This window comes from Hypanus sabinus, chromosome 1, assembly GCF_030144855.1.
Source record: "Hypanus sabinus isolate sHypSab1 chromosome 1, sHypSab1.hap1, whole genome shotgun sequence".
In the NCBI taxonomy this organism is placed as follows: Eukaryota; Metazoa; Chordata; class Chondrichthyes; order Myliobatiformes; family Dasyatidae; genus Hypanus; species Hypanus sabinus.
The window spans coordinates 15,465,483-15,488,883 of NC_082706.1; the positions used below are offsets into that span (position 1 = coordinate 15,465,483).

At 48.0% G+C, this 23,401-nt stretch overlaps 1 protein-coding gene across 1 annotated transcript in view; it reads right to left on the reverse strand.

Annotated features, from left to right (window-relative positions):
* Positions 1-23,401, reverse strand: part of LOC132391060 (transcription factor COE2-like) — a 314,392-nt gene that overhangs the window by 60,789 nt on the left and 230,202 nt on the right. Inside the window, exon 11 of the mRNA XM_059963792.1 lies at positions 4,512-4,600. Within this exon, the coding sequence (XP_059819775.1) occupies positions 4,512-4,600 (89 nt within the window). The remainder of the gene's footprint in view (positions 1-4,511; positions 4,601-23,401) is intronic.

Sequence of the window (23,401 nt, forward strand, 5' to 3'; positions counted from 1 at the left end):
AACCTTCCTGCCCAGTGGGTGCACCAATCTTCCTGTCCAGTGTGATCACCAACCTTCCTGCCCAGTGGGTGCACCACCCTTCTTGCCCAGTGGGATCAACACCCTTCCTGCCCACTGGGATCAACACCCTTCCTGCAAAGTGGGTGCATCACCCTTCCTGCCCAGTGGGTGCACCACCCTGCCTGTCCAGTGTGATCACCAACCATCCTGTCCAGTGTGATCACCAACCATCCTGCCCAGTGGGTGCACCACCCTTCCTGCCCAGTGGGTGCACCACCCTTCCTGCCCAGTGGGATCAACACCCTTCCTGCCCAGTGGGATCAACACCCTTCCTGCCCAGTGGAATCACCATCTTTCCTGCCCAGTGGGTGCACCACCCTTCCTGCCCAGTGGGTGCACCACCCTTCCTGCCCAGTGGGATCAACACCCTTCCTGCCCAGTGGAATCACCACCCTTCCTGCCCAGTGGGATCACCACCCTTCCTGCAAAGTGGGATCAACACCCTTCCTGCCCACTGGGATCAACACCCTTCCTGCCCAGTGGGTGCACCACCCTTCTTGCCCAGTGGGATCAACACCCTTCCTGCCCACTGGGATCAACACCCTTCCTGCCCAGTGGGATCACCAACCTTCCTGCCCAGTGGGTGCACCACCCTTCCTGCCCAGTGGGTTCACCACCCTTCCTGCCCAGTGGGATCAACACCCTTCCTGCCCAGTGGAATCACCACCCTTCCTGCCCAGTGGGATCAACACCCTTCCTGCCCAGTGGAATCACCACCCTTCCTGCCCAGTGGGTGCACCACCCTTCCTGCCCAGTGGGTGCACCACCCTTCTTGCCCAGTGGGATCAACACCCTTCCTGCCCACTGGGATCACCACCTTTCCTGCCCAGTGGGATCACCACCCTTCCTGCCCAGTGGGATCAACACCCTTCCTGCCCAGTGGAATCACCACCCTTCCTGCCCAATGGAATCACCACCTTTCCTGCCCAGTGGGTGCACCACCCTTCCTGCCCAGTGGGTGCACCACCCTTCCTGCCCAGTGGGATCACCACCCTTCCTGCCCAGTGGGTGCACCACCCTTCCTGCCCAGTGGGTGCACCACCCTTCCTGCCCAGTGGGTGCACCACCCTTCCTGCCCAGTGGAATCACCACCTTTCCTGCCCAGTGGGATCACCACCTTTCCTGCCCAGTGGGATCACCACCCTTCCTGCCCAGTGGGTGCACCACCCTTCCTGCCCAGTGGGTGCACCACCCTTCCTGCCCAGTGGAATCACCACCCTTCCTGCCCAGTGGGTGCACCACCCTTCTTGCCCAGTGGGATCAACACCCTTCCTGCCCACTGGGATCACCACCTTTCCTGCCCAGTGGGATCACCACCCTTCCTGCCCAGTGGGATCAACACCCTTCCTGCCCAGTGGAATCACCACCCTTCCTGCCCAGTGGGATCACCACCCTTCCTGCCCAGTGGGTGCACCACCCTTCCTGCCCAGTGGAATCACCACCCTTCCTGCCCAATGGAATCACCACCTTTCCTGCCCAGTGGGTGCACCACCCTTCCTGCCCAGTGGGTGCACCACCCTTCCTGCCCAGTGGGATCACCACCCTTCCTGCCCAGTGGGTGCACCACCCTTCCTGCCCAGTGGGTGCACCACCCTTCCTGCCCAGTGGGTGCACCACCTTTCCTGCCCAGTGGGATCACCACCTTTCCTGCCCAGTGGGATCACCACCCTTCCTGCCCAGTGGGTGCACCACCCTTCCTGCCCAGTGGAATCACCACCTTTCCTGCCCAGTGGGATCACCACCTTTCCTGCCCAGTGGAATCACCACCCTTCCTGCCCAGTGGAATCACCACCTTTCCTGCCCAGTGGGATCACCACCTTTCCTGCCCAGTGGGTTCACCACCTTTCCTGCCCAGTGGGATCACCACCCTTCATGCCCACTGGGATCAACACCCTTCCTGCCCAGTGGGTGCACCAACCATCCTGCCCAGTGGGATCACCAACCTTCCTGACAAGTGGGTGCATAACCCTTCCTGCCCAGTGGAATCACCACCCTTCCTGCCCAGTGGGTGCACCACCCTTCCTGCAAAGTGGGTGCATCACCCTTCCTGCCCAGTGGAATCACCACCCTTCCTGCAAAGTGGGTGCATCACCCTTCCTGCCCAGTGGAATCACCACCCTTCCTGTCCAGTGGGTTCACCACCCTTCCTGCCCAGTGGGATCACCACCCTTCCTGCCCAGTGGGATCACCACCCTTCCTGCCCAGTGGGTGCACCACCCTTCCTGTCCAGTGTGATCACCACCCTTCCTGCCCAGTGGGTGCACAAACCATCCTGTCCAGTGGGATCACCACCCTTCCTGCCCAGTGGGATCACCACCCTTCCTGCCCAGTGGGATCACCAACCTTCCTGCCCAGTGGGTGCACCACCCTTCCTGCCCAGTGGGATCACCACCATTCCTGCCCAGTGGGTGCACAAACCATCCTGTCCAGTGGGATCACCACCCTTCCTGCCCAGTGGGATCACCACCCTTCCTGCCCAGTGGGATCACCACCTTTCCTGCCCAGTGGGATCACCACCCTTCCTGCCCAGTGGGATTACCAACCATCCTGTCCAGTGGGATCACCACCCTTCCTGCCCTGAGGGTGCACCAACCATCCTGTCCAGTGGGATCAACACCCTTCCTGCCCAGTGGAATCACCACCCTTCCTGCCCAGTGGGATCACCAACCTTCCTGTCCAGTGGGATCACCACCCTTCCTGCCCAGTGGGTGCACCACCCTTCCTGCCCAGTGGGATCACCACCCTTCCTGTCCAGTGGGTGCACCACCCTTCCTGCCCAGTGGGATCACCACCCTTCCTGCCCAGTGTGATCACCAACCTTCCTGCCCAGTGGGATCACCACCCTTCCTGCCCAGTGCGTTCACCACCCTTCCTGCCCAGTGGGTTCACCACCCTTCCTGCCCAGTGGGTGCACCAACCATCCTGTCCAGTGGGATCACCACCCTTCCTGCCCAGTGGGATCACCAACCTTCCTGCCCAGTGGGTGCACCACCCTTCCTGCCCAGTGGGTGCACCACCCTTCCTGCCCAGTGGGTTCACCACCCTTCATGCCCAGTGGGATCACCAACCTTCCTGCCCACTGGAATCACCACCCTTCCTGCCCAGTGGGATCACCACCCTTCCTGCCCAGTGCGTTCACCACCCTTCCTGCCCAGTGGGTTCACCACCCTTCCTGCCCAGTGCGTTCACCACCCTTCCTGCCCAGTGCGTTCACCACCCTTCCTGCCCAGTGGGTGCACCACCCTTCCTGCCCAGTGCGTTCACCACCCTTCCTGCCCAGTGCGTTCACCACCCTTCCTGCCCAGTGCGTTCACCACCCTTCCTGCCCAGTGCGTTCAACACCCTTCCTGCCCAGTGGGTTCACCACCCTTCCTGCCCAGTGGGTGCACCAACCATCCTGTCCAGTGGGATCACCACCCTTCCTGCCCAGTGGGATCACCACCCTTCCTGCCCAGTGGGATCACCAACCTTCCTGCCCAGTGGGTGCACCACCCTTCCTGCCCAGTGGGTTCACCACCCTTCCTGCCCAGTGGGTGCACCACCCTTCCTGTCCAGTGTGATCACCAACCTTCCTGCCCAGTGGGTGCACCACCCTTCCTGTCCAGTGTGATCACTACCCTTCCTACTGAGTGGGAGCCTCATCTTTCTTGTCCATTAGGAGCAATATCCTTGCTTCCTAATGTAAGAACCACCCTTCATTCCATGTGGGAACAGCATCCTTCCAGCCCAATGGGCGCGTCACCCTTCCTCCCAGGGGCGTAAGAGAGCAGCTGGTGGGTGAAGGCACAGATTGAATGGTATAACTTTCTACAGTGAATCTCTCTCCCTACTGAATGCAGTTACTAACCAATACCTTGGGATCTGTGCTACCAGAAGTTCACCACCCCTGGGCGAACATACGCATAGGTTCCAAGGCATTGGCAGTACCTTGGAACGGGTTTCACCCACAGCAGACTATAAACACTTTGCGGGCAGCTTAGCTGCTAATGGACCAAGCATTGCAATGATGTGCCACACTGGTGAGGAGCCATAAATTCCACTGTCATTGTGCAGCTAATTTGCTAATCTCCACCACTGGTTTGCCATATTTGGTCTCAACATCTTTGGACAGGCAAGGAGGGAGATTTCTAATTGCTGTTGGATGTGTGGGTGTGTGTGTGTGCGGGCATGTGCAGTGTGTGTGTGTGTGTGTTTACATCTTGAACAGAACAGTACTTGCAATTCCTTTCATGGTCAAATATCGATTGGCTTCCAGTCTAAAGAATGACCCATCACATCACGTTAGAGCTTTTAGCAAACTAGACGGGCAGGCGGTGGGGCGGGTGGGGAATGAAGGAAATGTAATTGTCAGAAACTTCGTATATAAACCTTCGCAAGTGCCTACTGTGGTAAGAACAGAGCTCCCCTCATTGAATGCATGCACCAGTTTTACTCAGTGTTCCTCTACTAACCTTTGCTAGTCTTTCTGGATCACCAGGGTGTCGTGGGATGACCTTCTGTAGCCTCTGGAATCCGTAGTCTATTGTGGGCTCATTCAGGGCTGTTGAACCAAGCGAGATTTTGACCATGTTAGCTCGGGCATAATTGAATGTTGTTATACACTGTCAATACCTGGGTCGTCAAAACTACAAGGTTTCACCGTAAGAAGGAGACAGCTGAAGTAGTTCTTGTCCTGTGTAGTGAAGGATTTAATTTTATTGAGACAGAAGCTGGGGAGGAGATAGTTGGCACACTTAAACAAGTACGAGTCGATACAAGTATGCTCTACGATACACAACACAGAGACCTTATAGTGCATTATGCTGAAACGAGGGCTAGACTATTCTCCACTTTCAAACTGGGCACAGTCTATTTAAAGATAAATATAAAGAGTAGCTATAATAGTCCCAAGAACATTGAAACATCAAAACACAATGGTGAAATACAACGTCTTGCATCAAATCAAATCAGCAAGGTCGTGCTGGGCAGCCTGCATGTTTCAACATGTTTCACTCACCAAGATACCAATCTCATTAAAACTAACCCTAACCATGTATCTTTGGAATGTGGGAGGTAACTAGAGCATTCGGAGGAAACCCACGCAGTCATGGGGGAAACGTACCAACTCCTTACCGGCAGTGGCGTCTATTGAACCCCGCTGTTACAGATGGCTGCTGTAAAGTGTTGTGCTAACCACCTCATTACTGTTCTGAAAAGAACACGTAAATAAATTCAAAAGGTGAGGTCCAGGATAGAGATACACAGACAACACACACACACAAAATGCTGGTGGAACACGGCAGGTCAGGCAGCATCTATAAGGAGAAGCACGGTCGACGTTTCGGGCCGAGACCCTTCGTCAGGAGATACACAGAATGTGTTTGTAGATGACCACTTAGAAATACTGTGCGCAGATCGTTTGTCAGACTGCAGTCTGCCCTGTGTGCTTTGTTTACAATGCCCAAAACATAATAAACATAACCATACGACTTTGGACTGTGGGAGGAAACCAGAGCACCCGGAGGAAATCAGAGCACCCAGAGGAAGCCCTCATAGTTGCGGGGACAACGTACAAACACCTTAGAGGCAGCAGCAAGAACTGAACCCCAAGCAGTGATCACCAGCGCTGTAATAGTGTTACTCAAACTGCTATACAACATGCCGCACTATTTGCTGGACAACGAGCCTTTATATAAGAAGTTGGATGTTAGATTATGCTGAAACCTAGGAAGTGGAAATGAATGTTAGGCAGAGAGTGATGCTGCAGACATTGGAGATTGTGGTTGGGGAGGCAGTACAGAGCTCAGGAGTGAGTGAATATAGTCCAAAGTTCAATGTAAATCTATTATCAAAGTACAAAAATGTTGCCATATACTGTACTACCTTGGGTTTCATTTTCACAGGAAAGAAATGAAATACAATAGAATTTGTGAAAAACTATATATAAATAAAGACCGACAAATAACCAACGTGCAAAAGACAAACTGTGCAAATGAAAAATACTGAGAACATCAATTGGAAGTGAGTCTGTAGGTTATTGAAGTTATACATGCTGGTTCAGGAGCCTGATGGTTGTAGGTTAATAACTGGTCCTGAACGTGGTGGTGTGGAACCAAAGGCTTCTCGGCCTCCTGCCCAAAGGTAGTGGCGGTCATTTTGGGCATGGCCTTGAAGGTGGATCCTGTTTTCTTGCGGCAGCGTTCCATGTACATGTACTCATTAGTGGGGAGGACTTTGCCTGTGATGGAGTGGGCTGTATTCACCACTTTTGGGGCCTGTTCTTTTCCTGGGGACTGATGCTCTCCAGACTGGCTGACACATTCATAGACTATAACATGAAGGGATTCATAACCCAAGTCCTTGCCTCAGTCAGAGACCTGCACTGTAAACCATTTTTTTTTATTTAGCAATACAGCATGGAGAAGGCCCTTCCAGGCCTTTGAGCCACATGCCCCACCAAACCCTGACAAACCAGATCAACCCAGAAAAAGGATATAGTGCTTTCCCAGTGTGTATGATGAATCAGCTCTTATCAGGCTTCCAGCATATAGGGGTATCGATTATGACCAACGTTTCGATGACAAACTCTGCATCCCTGATGAAGATGGCAGAGTTTGTCATTGAAACATCGATTATAGTCGATACCCGTACCCAGCTGGAAGCCCAAGAAGAGTTTATTTAGATTAAACCTAATCTATTCACGGGGCACCGATTAACCAACCCTGTAGTTCTTTAGACCTGCGGGAGGAAACAGGAGGACCCAGGAAATCCAAAGGGAGGACTTACAGAGACTCCTTACAGAACTGCACCGGGTTTGAACTCCAAGCTCCAGAGAGCCCTCAGCTGTAATAGTGGCGTGCTAACCGCTACACTACCATGTCACCCCATGGAAACTAGACATCATGGAGCTATGGTAAGTAGTACCAACCCAAAGCTCTGCTAGTTTTGACAGTTAGAATCTGTGATGATCACATTCATGATGAACTTCCATGCTCAACAAGTTAGCCCTGTGATACTTCTGTGTCGGCCACCGCAGTTCAGTAGAAGTTCTGGGTTTGGAAGGCTAGAACTAATACAAAAGTCCTACTAGCTGTTGCTCAGTGGGAATCATGCTTTTCCCCCGAATCTGAAGGAACCGAGCTCAGCTTCCACCTCAGAAAATTGAGATCAATTCTCCAGTCCAGGGGTTCCCTATCTCTTATTATGCCATGGACCAATGCCATTAAGCAAGGGGTCTGTAGAGCCCAGGTTCGGAAACCCCTGTTCTCGGCTGATTCTCTGATGCAATCTCAAGGCAGGGCTGAGCTGTCAATGGAACCGTTCTCTCGGCTGAGGTGCGGAGAGGAAAATCCCATGGCAACGTAGCGGGGGAGCAGGGAGTGAAGCCTTGGTGCCCTGGTTCATATTTAAGATGAGTTTTAGATTATAAAGTGATAATCATATTGCTGTTTGCAGGAGGACATTAGAGCACTAGAAATGCTTTTATGGCTTTCCTGGTTCCATTACTGTTCCAGCAAGGCCAAGGCCAACATCAGTGATGGCAACTATAAAATGGTACATGGAGCTTAGAAAAACAGAGTGGTAATTCTAGGCAGTTTCTAGAGCAGGTTACATGGTTGGCACAACATCATAAGCTGAGATCAGGTGATGGGGCTAGGAGATACCCAGTAAAGCGTCCACTGAGTGTATCTTGCTTATTGTAGCTTACAGTAATCTTTTACATCATGCACTGCACTGTTACTACAAAACAACAAACTCCACGACAGACGTTTGCGATAATAAACCTGATTCTGATTCTGACTCCGTGACTTTGGCTGGGTTATTTTTAAAGATGCTTTACAAAACCAAGATGCTCCTATTTTTTTTTTCCAAAGTCCCCATCGACCCTCGTTAGGTCCTTGAATTTTATTGTTTTCCTGCGCTGCCCTAAAGTGCAGCCGTTACACTTGATTCTGCGTCGTTATTGTTTTACCTCGCACTACCTCAGTGAGCTGTGTAATGATCTGCTCTGTGTGAGCGGTATGCAAGACAAGCCTTTCACTGCATCTCGGTGCATGTGACAATAATAAACCATTTCCAGTTCCTCTCCTATTCCCTGAAGGCACGGACACAATCACAGGGAACGCTCGCATTTCTACAGTCTCTAGCTTTCTTCGGGGCCTCCCAGTGGACTTTAGAAATAATGAAGGGCCGCTGTTGTGGAGCTGCGGATTTAATGCAGGGAAATCAGCATTTGATTTGTAAGCAACAGGATCCCACGTAAAGCTGCGGTTATGAAGTAATAGTGGAAAAGGGCCCTCTGCTGAACAAGGTGCCCACCTAAGCTTGTCCTGTTTGGCCATGTTTGGTCTGTACTTCTCTAAACCACAGGTCCCCAACCTAGGGTCCATGGGGCCCTTGCTTAATTGTATTGGTTGTTGAACATTTTCTATACATACCCGTCTGAATGTCTTTCTTCTGCAGATGCTGGAAATCTAATACATCACACACACAATGCTGGAGGAACTCAGCATTCTATGGAGAGGAATATGTAGTTGACGTTTCAGGCCGAGACCCTTCATCAGGACTGGGAAGGAAGGGCGAAGAAGCCAGAGTAAGAAGGTGGGGGGAGAGAAAAGAGTATAAGCTGCCAAGGTGAGATCAGGTGAGGGGGCTAGGAGGGGGTGGGGTTGGTGAGAAAAGCTGGGAGGTGATAGGTGGGAGAGTTAGAATGCTGAAGAAGAAAGAATCTGATAGGAGAGGGGAGTGGACCGTGGGAGAAAGGGAAGGAGCAGGGACACCAAAGGGAGGTGATGATCAGCTGAGAAGAAAAGGGGTGAGAGGGGAACCAGAACGGGGAATAGAGAAAAGAGAGACGGGGAGGGCGGGAGAAATTACTGGAAGATGGAGAAGATGATGTTCAAGCTGTGAGCTCGGAGACTACCCGGATAGCATATGAGGGCTGCTCCCTCAAGTTCCATCATATCAGTACTGCCCAAGCCTGCTCCATCAGAGAGGTGCTGATGACCTTCTCCAGCATTTTGTGTGGTCTTTTAAATGTTGTTAGTTTAACTGCTTCAACCATGTTCTCTACCTGCTCATTCCATAAACACGCCACCCTCTGCATAAAGAAGTTGTCCCTCAGGTCCCATATGAATCTTTCCACTCCTATCTTAAACCTATACCCTCTAGTTTTGGATTCCCTTTCCCTGGGAAAAAGACTACGAGCATTCACCCCATCTATGCCTCTCATGATTTTATACACCTCTGTAAAGTCCTCCCCTTCTGCCTCCTACATTTCAAAGAATAAAGTCCTAACCTGGTTAACGTCTTCCTATAACTCGGGTTCTTGAGTCCTGGCAACATCCATGTACACTCTTATTTGCACCCTTCATAGCTTAACGATACCTTCTATATAACAGGACAACACAGCTCCACCACAATCCGGGTGATAGGAAAATGGAGGGGTATATAGGAGGAAGGGGTAAGATTGATCTGTGAGTTGGTTAAAAGATGGGCACATCGTGGGCCAAAGGGTCTGTAATGTGCTGTAGTGTTCTAAGTTCTAATATTACAGGTGCACCTTTCTACAAAAATAATTTAACATCTCAATATCCTGACTGGTGAAGTTCAGTGTGCCAAATACCTCCTTCACCCCAGTCTACCCGTGAGGTCACCCCCACTGTCACTGCACCAGAGAGTCAATCTAGATTTTACTCAAGTCTCCAGAGTAAAATCTGAGTGGAAAAGTCTACAAAAAGATAGTGGACACAGCCCAGTCCATCACGGTCAAAGCCCTCACCACCGTTGAGCACCTGCGAGAAGCGATGAAATAGGAAAGCAGTATCCATCAAGGACTCCCACCAGCTAGGCCAAACTCTCCTGTTGCTGCTGCCATCGGGCAGGAGGTACAGGAGCCTCAGGTCCCACACCGCCAGGGTCAAGAACAATTACTTCCCCTCAACCATCAGGCTCCTGAACCAGTGTGGGTAACTTCACTCAGCCCAACACCGAACTGATTACATAACCTAATTAAGGAGACTATAACTTATGATCTTAGTATTATTTATTATTATTTTTCTTTGTATTTGCACAGTTTGTCTTTTGCACGTTGGTTGTTTGTCAGTCTTTGTGTGTAGTTTTTCAATGATTCTATTATACTTCTTTATTCTACCATGAATGCCTGCAAGAAAATAAATCTTAGGGTAGTAAAGGGTGATATATTCTGCATGGAGGTCGGTGACCAGTGGTGTGCCTCAGGGGTCTGTTCTGGGGCCCCTAGTCTTCGTGATTTTTATAAGTGACCTGGATGAGGAAGTGGAGGGATGGGTTAGTAAATTTGCTGATGACACAAAGGTTGGAGGTGTTGTGGATAGTGTGGAGGGATGTCAGAGGTTACAGCAGGACATTGATAGGATGCAAAGCTGGGCTGAGAAGTGGCAGATGTAGTTCAACCCAGATAAGTGTGAAGTGGTTCATTTTGGTAGGTCAAATATGATGGCAGAATATATTATTAATGGTAAGACTCGACACTGTGGAGGATCAGAGGGATCTTGGGGTCCAAGTCTATAGGACGCTCAAAGTAGCTGCGCGGGTTGACTCTGTGGTTAAGAAGGCATATGGGATATTGGCATTCATCAACTGTGGAATTGAATTTAGGAGCCGAGAGGTAATGTTGCAGCTATATAGGACCCTGGTCAGACCCCACTTGGAGTACTGTGCTCAGTTCTGGTCACCTCACTACAGGAAGAATGTGGAAACCATTGAAAGGGTGCAGAGGAGATTTACAAGAATGTTGCCTGGATTGGGAAGCATGCCTTATGAAGACAGGTTGAATGAACTCGGCCTTTTCTCCTTAGAGTGACGAAGGATGAGAGGTGACCTGATAGAAATGTATAAGATGATGAGAGGCATTGATCGTGTGGATAGTCAGAGGCTTTTTTCCAGGGATGAAATGGCTGCCACAAGAGGGCACAGGTTTAAGGTGCTTGGAAGTAGGTACAGAGGAGATGTCAGGGGTAAGTTTTTTACGCAGAGTGGTGAGTGCATGGAATGGGCTGCTGGCAACGGTGGTGGAGGCAGATATGATAGGGTCTTTTAAGAGACTTGGAGCTTAGAAAAAAAGAGGGCAATGGGTAACCTGAGTAATTTCTAAGGTAGGGGCATGTTCGGCACAACTTTGTGGGTTGAAGGGCCTGTATTGTGCTGTAGGTTTTCTATGTTTCTATAATTGCGCTTTGAGAATAAATTTACTTTGAACTTTGTACACATTTAACTCTGAAGTGAGAGCCATGGTGAATGAAGCCTTTCACCCACTCAAACTTGTACTTCACCCAACTCAAAATGAATTATTACAACCATGTGAACTTTAATCAGCCTCTGAGCTAGGACTGTAGCATAACCGGGACCAGTCTTAGGCACAAACATTGTTGCATTAAGAATCATCAGAAACAAACTCACTCGGAGGACAGTACAGCACAGGGATAGTCCCTTCAGCCCACAAAGTTGTGCTGAACCAATTAAACTAGTAACGCCAGGGTAGCGTAGCAGTTAGCACGACGCCATTACAGCTCGGGGCTCAATTCCGATGTCATCTATAAGAAGTCCGTACGTCCGCCTTGGGAAATGCGTTGGTTTCCTCCGGGTGCTCTGGTTTCCTCCCACAGTCCATAGATGTTGTTGGGTTAACTGGTCGGTGCAAATTGCCCCATGATTGGGCTTGGGTTAATTCAGGGGCTGCTGGGCAGCGCGGCTTGAAGGGTCTGCGCTGGGTCTCAATAAACAGGTAGATAAGTAAATAAATACATAAATACATACATCACTTGACTAAACTGATCCCTAGTACCTACACAGTGTCCCGATTCCTCCATTCTCTGCATATTCATGTCCCTATCTGAGAGATAATTTCTCTCTCCCAGGCAGGTGAAAGCATTAGAATGGACTAACTAGAGCAGAGGTTCCCATTCTGTGGTCCATGGAAGCCTTGCTTAATGGTATTGGTACATGGCTTTGAAAAAAGGGGTTCGGAGCCCCTGAACTACAGCGGCCAAGTAGTGCAAGTTAAAAAAGAGAGAGTTTCAAGTTCTTCTGCCCTCACAGTGATAAGAAGCACCGTGCTTCCGAGATCATCTTCCCAGAGAAAAGTTGGCTGGCGGTATGGATGAGTGGGTTAGTGATGTGATGAGGGACAGCGGGTTCTGCCCGAGTCAGATGGTACATGGAGGACGGTGGTGCTGATAGTAGACACGTGGCTGGGGGTGGGGGGGGGGGGTTGGGGTAGGGTGAAGGGGCGGACGATATGAGGTGAGGAGAAGTCAGCACATTACAATGAGTTCTGGTCCAGGGCTCCCCCTCATCCTAAAACAATCAAAGCACCAGCATTCAAAAACCCTGTCCTGTTTTCGTAACGGCTGCGAGAACCGGAGGCTTTCCTGTGGAAAAGGCAAATTCCTGAAGTGTTAAGCCATTTTGCACGCGGCGGAATGGTTGCCCGAACTTCGGAAAAGAAGATGAACGAAAAGCCAAGTAAGGGAAGATTCTATTCATTAAGAACTTGCTAACAATTTCCAACAATTCTCTAGGTGGTGATTTTAATGTTACTGAGAAATATATCCTTGCAAGTAATTTAATAATTCACCAACGAGAGGAAATGCCAGTGGCAATTACATCATCAGAGAATGTTCATCATACTCCTTGAGATGCTTGCAGGAGAGCTTGTAGTGATAAAGGGTTCCCCAGAGCACGAGCATGTGGTGCTTGAGGTGAAGGGAGGAGGGAAGGGGGGAGGGTTTAGTGCTGTTCTGCTCCTTGGGTCCATTGTCCTAATAAATTTCTGCCTCTGAAACACAGAGCTTGCAGATGGAGCCCGGCAACACAATTGTTGCTGCACTCCGGTGGGAAATTAGAGAGCTGGAATGGGTAACCACATTTAACCCCTTCTGAGACTCGGGGAAGGTCCACGGCTGGCTGAGGAATGTGTGGAGAGTGGGAGATCCATCTCTCTCTACCCTACTCCCCCCCCCCCCTCCACCCCCACCAAACCCAGGAAAGAAAAAAAAATCAGGAAACTGTTTCTAGGCAACCTGATAGGATTGATTGATTGTGGAGCTTAAGCATTTCAGGTTTTACAATGTTCAAAGCAGCTTTTGTGTCTTATTATGCTCACAACTTTCCTCCCTGTTTTCTCTGGCCTCCTTTTCTGTAGGAGCTCACTCAGGCTGGGCTGGCAGTTTCTCAGCCCACAGCTCAAAGGCCATTCTTTTGGGGGTTGTAAATGCCACAGGGCAGTACATCTGCGCAGAATGTCACAGCCAACATTACGGGCCGGCATGCAGAACCTTGGACAAACTGACCCAATGATCCAGGTTCGGATGCAATCTCCATACAAACCTGCAGATGGTGAAAACCTGACCAAAAAAAATGCTGTAAACACTCAGTGAATCGGTGTTCCTCTTTCCACTACAGATGCTGACTGACCTGCTGAGTTTTCTCAACATTTTCTGTTTGCCGTTCTGAATTCAAACCAACCTCGGCAGCTACATTATTTAAAGTCAAGCTACTAAGTATACCTGGAGCCAAAAGTTTGCAACAGAAGCAGTAACAGACTGAGGTAAAAGTTCATCTGGTTTATTCCAGGGAAGGAACTAGTCTCGCCTGTATGTAATTCTAGACTGACCTACGAGACTGGATCTGAACTCCTGGGGCAAGTAGTCACAATTAATACCGGTCTTGTCAGAACATCCTCCGAGTGATTACATAAATGCAGAAATTGGCTGGATTTTGAGTTTGTTCTCTGGTCCGTAACTTAGTCAGACCTTTCTAGATTCAAGAATCACCTTTATTTATCACATGCACATTGAAAAGTGCAGTGAAACATGTCAGTTGCATTAACAACCAACACAGCTAAATACACATTAAGCAGCAAAACAACAACAGCAGAACAAGACCTCATTTCTCCCTCCCACTCAGACCTTTACACAGTCCTCCAACCTCAAGATAGGCTGTCTTCCTCAGCCTCCAGCGAACGCAGAGACTTGGATGCTGATATTGGGCCTTCGACTACCCCCGTAGACTCACAGACCCGGGATTCCAGCCAAAGGGCCTTGACTTCCAGACTTCTGATTTGACCCCGGTCCCCCGCTGATCTCTCTACTAAAGTCCATCCAATCCACCCGCAAAACCAGTGAACGTACCCATGAGTGTCCTGATAACCACAAAGATGGGACCTCGCAATCTGTGATCAGCTCCCCGTGCCTATCTTAACAGATTGTTAGTGAAAAATAAGTCCCTGAAAGAAGGTTATGAATTGAAACATTGAGTGGAAACACCAGTGCTTTGCATAAGATGGGAGGTCATCCTGTTGCAAAAGGTCAGAGAGATGTTTTCAGACTATGCTGACCAGGAATGGTTAGCACAATGACCACCAAAGTGGTTTGATTTCCACTGCTATTGCCAAGGAGCTTGTACCTTTCTCTCTGTGACTACATGGGCTTCCTCTGGGTGCTCTGGTTTCCTCCCACATTCCAAAAGGCAGGCGGTTAGGGTTAACAAGTAGTGAGGCTTGGCAACAACTTGCAGGTTGTCCCCAGCACTATCTTTGCTGATCTGATTTAACACATACGACGAATTTCAAATTCTGTTCTGAAAAATAAAGCTAATCTCTTTCAGCTCTTTTGAAGGAGTTAAGATAAGTATATATTTGAGTCATTAATACTTCTTTAAGCTTTGCTGGGCAGACTCAGAAAATATATACTGCTTTAGCTCAAGTAGATGAAAAATAATTTAAATATATTCATATTAGTTGTAATTACTTGCAGCTAAAACTACTGAAGCAGCTTCTCCTTAATTAGAAATCTCCCTTGTTCGGGTCTTTGTTCTCCATCTACATCGTTTGTTCTCTACTCAGTCACTAGACACTTATTATCAGAACAGAGGGCATGCCAGGAGAGCTGACATCTCAGAGCTTCAGAAAGGTGAGTTCAGTCCTCACCTCCAGTGCTGTCTGTGTGGTGTTTGCATACTATCCCCATGACTGCGTGTGGGTTTTCCCTCAATACTCACTACTGAGGCTCAGGGTGGGGGGGGGGGGGTAGGTTAATTGGTCACTGCAAACTGTCCCTTGTATGTACTCGAGGGGGAGAATCTGTGGGAAGTTGATGGGAATGTGGGAAGAATACAATGGGATTAATAAAAATGGGTTCCTGTAAGTCGGCATGGCTCCGTGGGCTGATGGGCCTGTTCCCTCGATCTGTAACTCTATCCTGCAAATGGCAGGATCTCCCAGTTCAATCCGACTTCCCACTCCCATTCCGACAAGTCCGTCCACTGCCTCTTCTGCAACCATGATGAGTCCAAACTCAGGTCAGAGGAGCAAAATCTCATCTTCTGTCTGGATTTTTCCCAACATCTGGTAGCCTCTCCCCCCCTCCCTCCTTTTCACTTTTTCTATTATACATTCTGGTTAACCTCTCATCCCTTCTCCTCTCCTCACCTTCCCATCACCTTCCTCTGCTTTCCCTCCTCCCTCTCTTCCATGATCCATCTCCTCCCCTATTTGAATCCTTCTCCTTTAGCCCTTTACCTCTTCCACTTACACCCTCCAATCTTTAAACTTTATTCCCCCTCCCCACCCACCCACCAACCCTCCCCCTCACATGGTCTAACCTATCACCTGTCAATTTGTCCGTCCCCCCGCCCCACTTTTTTATTCTGGCTTCTTCCCCTTCCTTTCTGCTCTTAACAAAGGGTCTCAGCCCGAAGCGTTGACTCCACAGATGCTGCCTGACTTCCCGAATTCCTCCAGAATTTCGTGTGTGTTGCTCAATATTTTCAACTTCTGCAGAATCTATAACCTTCCACATCTTTATCCCTGTTTCTCTGTGCATGAATCCCTAAAGATTCCGTGTGAGTTTGCAATTCAAGTAAATAATTGTTCCTCGGCTTATTCTTTAAGCCTTTCAGTACAAAACCCCGAACTGACAGTATGCCTGTGTTTCCTAACACTTGATATTACACTGCACACGTTGCCTGCAATGATACAATCTATCCTGTGGAGTTTAAATGAATGACTGCTGATCTCATTCAAATCTATAAAAGTCTTCCCGGCTTTGACAGGACAAATGGTGAGAGTCAGTTTCCCTAGGGTGGAGTGTCCAGAGGTAAGGGTTATGGTCTCAGGATTAAGGCTCGATACTTCAGGACTGAGGTGCCCAGGGAGTTATGAATCCCATCACTCACTCACGAAGCCCACTTGAGGTTGAGACTGATAAGTTTTTGAGTACAAAATAAATCAAGAGATTTTGGTAGGGGCGTGATGGAATCAGGAACAAAGGCTGGCAATAATGAGTGGAGAAACTCAGCAGGTCAGGCAGCATCGAAAGAGGGGACCTGATGAAGGATCACAGCCCAGAACACTGACTGTTTATTCCCCTCCATAGCAGCTGCATTGTTGTGTTATTCTGGATTTCCAGCATCTGCAGAATCTCTTGTGTTTATAATGAAGAGAGGAATGGATTCAAAGAGTCATATGATTTTTTTCCAGTTTTCTAATACTTGAAGCTGTGGTTATGTTTGTTAACTGAAGAAAAACTGTTTCTGTATACTTCTTGTGGACTGAAAAATGATTGTCTACATCTTTTTTTAACACAGAAAGTACTCACTTTTCAGTGTTAGAAAACATACTGCAATGTGAGGCTTGTTTGAGAACATGAAATGGCTGGACAGAATATTTCTCAAACAGTTCTCCAAAGAAGGAGCCATTCGGGACTGAGAACAAGAAGAATTTTGTTACTAGTGGGTGGTGAATCTTGGGAATTCTCTATCCAAGTGGAGTGTGGAGGTTCCATTATTCGTAGCAGCGATCAATCAATTTCGAGATATTAAAGGAGTTCCCGGCTAATGCAAAGAAATGTGGGTGAGATAATAGATCAGCTGTGATCTTATTGAATGGGAGAACATGAATGAGGGGCTGAAGGGCCTACTTAAATTAGGTCCCTTATGGTATCATGCTTCAATCAATGGTTCAATTCCTTCTTCTTGTGACTGCTTATTTTTAACCAATTTACAGTGACTAAGTGTGTTAGCTGGCTGGTGGTGTAGTGGCATCAGCACCAGATTTCAAGGCAAATGGTCCCGAGTTCGAATCCACCAGCTCTTTGCATGCTTGTGTTGGTGCACAGCCAAGTGGTTAAAGCATTTGTCTAGTGATCTGAAGGTCGCTAGTTCGAGCCTTGGCTGAGGCTTAACCACACATTGCTCTGCGACGACACCGGTGCCAACAAGCTGTATGGGTCCTAATGCCCTTCCCTTGTGTGGTGTTCCCCCCCCAACACCCCCGCTGACTGCTCCTGTGGCTCCTCTCACAGACCCCGGTATAAAGGTGATTGGAGGCACGGACTCTTCCTCCAGGATGTTGTGTGGTGGTCACTTGCTGCTTGTGCTTTCTTCCAGCCAATAAAAGCCTATCTTAACCCACATCTCAGAGTTATTGATGGTGCATCACCTTGAACAACATCAGTGGCATGGAGAGGGAAGACTTGCAGTTTGGGCAACTGCCGGTCTCCCATAAAACCCTGCCCAGGCCTGCGCCCCGGAAACTTTCCAAGGCGCAAATCCATGGTCTATCGAGACTAACAGAAGCCTACACACACATCCATGCTGGGCTGAGTGTCGAGCTAATCAGATGCTAAAGACATTTTAAAAATGCCGCTCCGTGCACGAAAAGGAACAACAACAATTAAGTTTGTCAACGTCACAATCATAAATCAGTTTTGATTTATGAACCATCATTCACGGACAGTTCAGCACAGGAACACGCCCTTTTGCCCACTTTGTTGCATCTAACTAATTAAGCTAATAACACCTTATTAAACTAATTCCTGCAGCTTTCACATGGTCCGTATTCCTCCATTCTCCGCATATTTATATGGCTCCTAAACACATAGTTACACTTATAGTTTATTGCCATTAAATGTGGTGGAAAATTCGCATTTGGGAAAACTTCTATCCAATATATGGCCAACTGACAGGAAATGCAGTCTTACTGTTTACAATGGGTGGAGATACATCTCTACCAAAGGAGGTGTAAAGTGCTCCTTCCCTTACTAGACTGCAGGTCACCCCCCTGGGCAAGGTGTGGCCCCTATTTAGCACCCACCACCCCCCCCCCCAGAATCTGGGTCACGTGAAGCCATGGGAGCAGGTAATGGAAGGTCGTATGAGTAGCTGATGTGCATCACATATCCTGGTTATGCGACCACTGACACCAAGAAGACAATCTTTGAAGAGTATTGATAATGCCTGCAGGGTCACCTGCCTCATAAAGACCCACTGCCCAGAAGAAGGAAATGGCAAGCCCCTTCGGTGGAAAAATATGCCAAGAACAATCATGGTCATGGAAAGACCATGATCACCCATAACATATGACACGGCACATAATAGTGATGATGACTGTTTACAAAGACTGGGCTGAAAGAAAAGGAAAGTTGTTTAACAAAAAACCCTTGTTGATCTCAATATACAGAAATTAATTATTCAAAAAATGAAGGTCTAATGTTCAAATAACATTTGAATGTTCAAAGCAATATTCAAAGAATCACAATGCAAAATATTTTCCCTCAGTTTTACTCATTTGATGGATTCAATACGGATATAGAATTCCCGTATCCCCACCCCCTTGAAATGCAAAGCATCACTGGACAGACTTGATCTCCCAATCTACCTCACTGTGACTCTTCACTTAATTTTTCTGCCTGTACTGCATTTTCTCTGTAAATATAATACTTCCCCCAGGTCCCCTCCTCCTTCCCTTTCTCCAGGAGCCCATCCTCATCTCCAATCAGATTCCTTCCTCTCCAGCCCCTTATCTTTCCTACTCACCCCACATGGCTTCACCTGTCAGCTTCTAGCCTCCTTCCCCTCCCCATATCATTTTTAATCTGGCAATTTCCCCCTTCCTTCTCAGTCCAGAAGAAGGGCCTTGGCCCGAAATGTCGACTATTTATTCATTTCCATAGTCGCTGCCTGACCTGCTGAGTTCCTCCAGCATCTTGTGTGTGTTATTTTATTCTGCATTCTGTTTTCCTATTTCCTACCTTGATATCTTTCCTGTATGGAATGCTCTGTCTGGAGGGCTCTCAAACAAAAGCTGGTCACTGTATCTTGGTACTTGTGACAACATTAAACCAATTACCGTCTCCACTCTGAGCATTGCGAAATAACAGTGCCATGAATTAGGAAGAGAGAAACAATCAGCTTTATGATTGTCCCTTTGTCATGTGGGGAGGGGTAGTTTACTTGTTGGTCAAAAGCCCCATCTACTGTGCCAGTCATTGATCGGCCTGTTTGAGGGCTTCAGCAGCTCTTTCCCATTGGTTGCCTCGTGTTGCCGTGGCACCAATGTCCGGTTTCAGGCACCTCAGGGGTATAAGACCAGTACGTCAGGAGGCTTGGCCTCTTTCCTTTCATCCACAGGGCCTTCGTCACACTGAGGCTGCGACCAGTGCTGAAGAGCCATTGGGAAATTTTGCTCCGGATTCGCACTCTTAGCTCAGTATCTATCTGTTGGATATTTAGTTTTGTAGTTTGCATAACTTGTAGGGACTTAATGTTTCATCAAATCATTTACTGTCTGTATATAAATGATTAAGGTGCTTATTCATAGTCAGTGTCTTTTGTCTCACTCACCAAACCCATGATCCTGCTTCCACGTAGCAGCCCTCATTAGGCCAGCAGAAGCAACCTACAGATTCAGATTCAGGGGCGCCATGGTCTGGTGGGGGATTGTTAGACCAGAGGGCACAGCCGCAGAATAGAATGGAGATGAGGAGGAATTTCTTTAGTGGTGAATCTTTGGAGTTTGTTGCCACAGGCGGCTGTGGAGGCCAAGTCATTGGGTGTATTTAAGGAAGAGGTTAATAGGTTCTTGATTTGTCAGGGTGTCAAAGGTTACAAGGAAAAGGCAGGAGAATGGGGTTGAGAGGGTTAATAATTTAGCCATGATGGAATGGCCTAATTCTGCTCCTATGTCTAATGGTGTTCCAAGTAGCTACATTGCAACAGCGGTCACACCCAAGTTACGCTACTTTGACTGGCGAGCTAAACCAAGTGAGAATAGCTGGCAGGACTCGTACCAGTGAGAAAGGGATATGCCTGTCCTAGCCTGTGAAGTCAGCTCCAGTGGACGGGCCAGATGAGATCAGCAGTGAGATCCAACAGCCAGGAAGGCGGTTCTGCAACACTTTGTGGAGAGCGAATGGCATGGCAAGGCGCCATGGTCATCCACTGCACCCAGATCCACCACAGATGCTGAATGACCTGCTGAGATTTCTCAACATCTTCTATTTGCCATTCTGAATTTAAATCCAGCCTCGGCAGCTACATAACTTAAAGTCAAACTATTAAATATACCTGGAGCCGCTCTCTAGCTGAAGAAATTCCTGCTTATCTCTGTTCTTGGACTGTGCCCTCTGCTGCTGCTAGACTCTTCCACTACAGAAAACATCCTCTCCATGTCCACTCTATCTAGGGCTTTCAATATTCTATAGGTTTTAATGAGATCTCTCCTCATTCTTCTAATCTCCTGCTGTAACATGTCCAGAGCCATCAAGTCCTCCTCATTCCCAGGGTCAATCTGGTGAATCTTCTCTGGACCCATTTCAAAGCCAGCCTGCCTTTTCTTAGATAAAGGGCCCAAAACTGTGCTGGGCACTTAAGAGGTGCAGAGTGAACTATATGACTTACTAATTATGCTGTGCTTAACTGACTGGTAGAGCAGTCCACCAAACTCCCTTTCTAAGCCAAAACAGCAAGGCTGAATTGAGCAGAATAGTGATGACTTTATTCTGCACCCAAGTTGGACTAGCTTCAAAGTTCAAAGTAAATTTATTGTCAAAATACATATATGACACCATATACAACCCTGAGATTCATTTTCCTGTGGGCAGACTCAGTAACACCACAACATAATAACTACAACAGAATCAATGAAGGACCACACCAACTTGGGCGTTCAACCGGTTTCCAGAAAAGGAGAGTGGAGAGAAGCAGGAGAGGAGCATTGACCTTTGCAAATACAGAGCAGAAGCAACCCTGGCCAGTGAGATGCGAACTGCGCGTGTCTCGCCCTTTGACGGCCTTTGGGATTGTGGGATTGGTTTGCGGTAAACGGCACTGGGATAAGGCTCCTTGAGAACTTTTGAATGATGTTGCACCTAGGCATTTTGTTGGAGGAATGCAAAGAAAGTGCCTTTAATAGATGTGACCACGTACATAGCAGTCACAAATGTGTTCCTCCCCCATTAATGGAAATGTATAAGGCCCCAAGGAAATGATTGGTTGTTCCTCACCCCCCCCACCCTCCTCCCAACCACTGACAATTCACACCACTATCTCATTGTGATTAATGGTGAAAATGCCTCTGCATTCTCATGTAATGCTGGCAAGGCCAATGATATAGTCTGAAAATGCAATGGGAATGGGATGACTGTTCTCACCCATCCCACTGCCTCATCCACGTGTGGAGTAAATGCCTTAAAGTAGCTTTGGGTCCATTATCAAGTCAAGTCAGGTCTATTGTCATTTGACTATGTACATGCATACCATTAAACACACATAACACAGTACACATAAGGAAGAAATCTACAGATGGATTACATAAAAATAAACAAACTAAAGTGCATAAATTAAATATTGTAAGGTACAGAACAAATTAGCCAGTGACACTTTGAATACGATGCGGCAGGGAGTTCAGAAGCCTAATGGCCTGAGGGAGGAAGCTGTTTCCCACCCTGACCATTCTTGCTTTTATGCAATGGCATCTCCTGCTTAGTGGCAGAAAGTCAAAGAGGATGCTGGGTCAGTGGGTGGAATCCTTAATAATACTAAGGGCCCTGCATATGCGGCGCTCCTGATAAATGTCCCCGATGGGTGGTAGTAAGACCCCTATGATCATCTCAGCCATTTCCACTGTCCTATGTAGGGACTTCTGGTCCGATGCACGGCTGTTCCCGTACTAGATGGAGATGCAACTTGTCGGGGTGCTCTCAACAGCGCTCCTACAGAATGCAGTTAAGATTGGGGTGGGGGTAGGGAGGGGCTCACTTTCCTCAATCTGTGCTTTCTTAATCAGGGAGGTGATACTAAAGGGACCAAGCAAGCATTGTGCAGTTCATCCACTGCTAGCTGGTCTTCACCACCAGAGACTGATCAATCAGTCCTGATATTCTGGGATTACTTTTCCCAAATCACATTTTTTTCTCCTGTGACCTGCCTCCATATCCTCTTAAATACATCTCCCTGTTTCTTTGACCCCTTTCACCTCTCGAGCATCAGAACCAATAAGTTCTTGTACTTGTCTCTCGGCTTTGTATAGTCTTCTGACATTTTCTTCTCACATGGGAAGTATTATGTGAATGAATACAATTCAGACTGGGTGACTGCTTTGCAGAATGTCTCTGTTCAGTTCACTGGGGCGATCTTGAGTTCCAGCCTTCTGTCACTTTAATTCTCCTTCTCTCTCCCTCTCTGACCTCTTTATATTTAGACTCCCGACATTCTGTCAAATAAAGCTGAATGGAGAAAGAAGGAGGAACAGTTTCTTAGTCTTTGAGGACTGCACTCTGTAGTTCACGTTATGTGTGTCTATGGTTTCTGGTCACTTGCTTTTTGGGCGATTTTGATTGGGGCAGCCTGCAGATAATGAATAACACATACTAGATTGAACTGAACTGAATATGCCAGGACTCTTTCGATTTTGTGTTTTATATTCTGTGGTTTTGCAATTTTTTTTGTGCAGGGTGGGTGGTGGTGGATGTTTTTCTTTGAACTGGTCCCACTGTGTTTCTTTGTTTCGTGGCTGTCTGTGAGGACGAGAAATCTCAGGGTTGTATCCTGCAGATATACTTTGATGGTAAATGTATTTTGAACTTTGATGATGCTATACAGCTTTCAGGACTCAATTTCCGATTTGCTCTATTTGTCACACGAACATCAAAATGTCAAAACATACAGTGAAACGTGTAGCTTTGTGTCAATGATCTGTGCCGTCCGAGGGTTGTGCTGGGCAGCCCAGATGTGTTGGCACACTTGCAATGCCAATATATCATACCCATAACTTAGTATTCCTACCTTGCTTGTCTTTGGAATGTGAGAGGAAACCAGAGCACCTGGAGGGAAATCCACAGGGCCATGCGAAGAATATGTAAACTCCTTACAGATGGTTGAGGGATTTGAATGGAATAGTGATCACTGGCACTGAAAAGCAATTAACTAACCACTACACTACCACACCGTGCCAGATATCTCCACTGAGATGTAGCGTGTAGGCCTCTGTTAGTCTCGATAGACCGTGGATTCGCACCTTGGAGAGTTTCCAGGGCGCAAACCT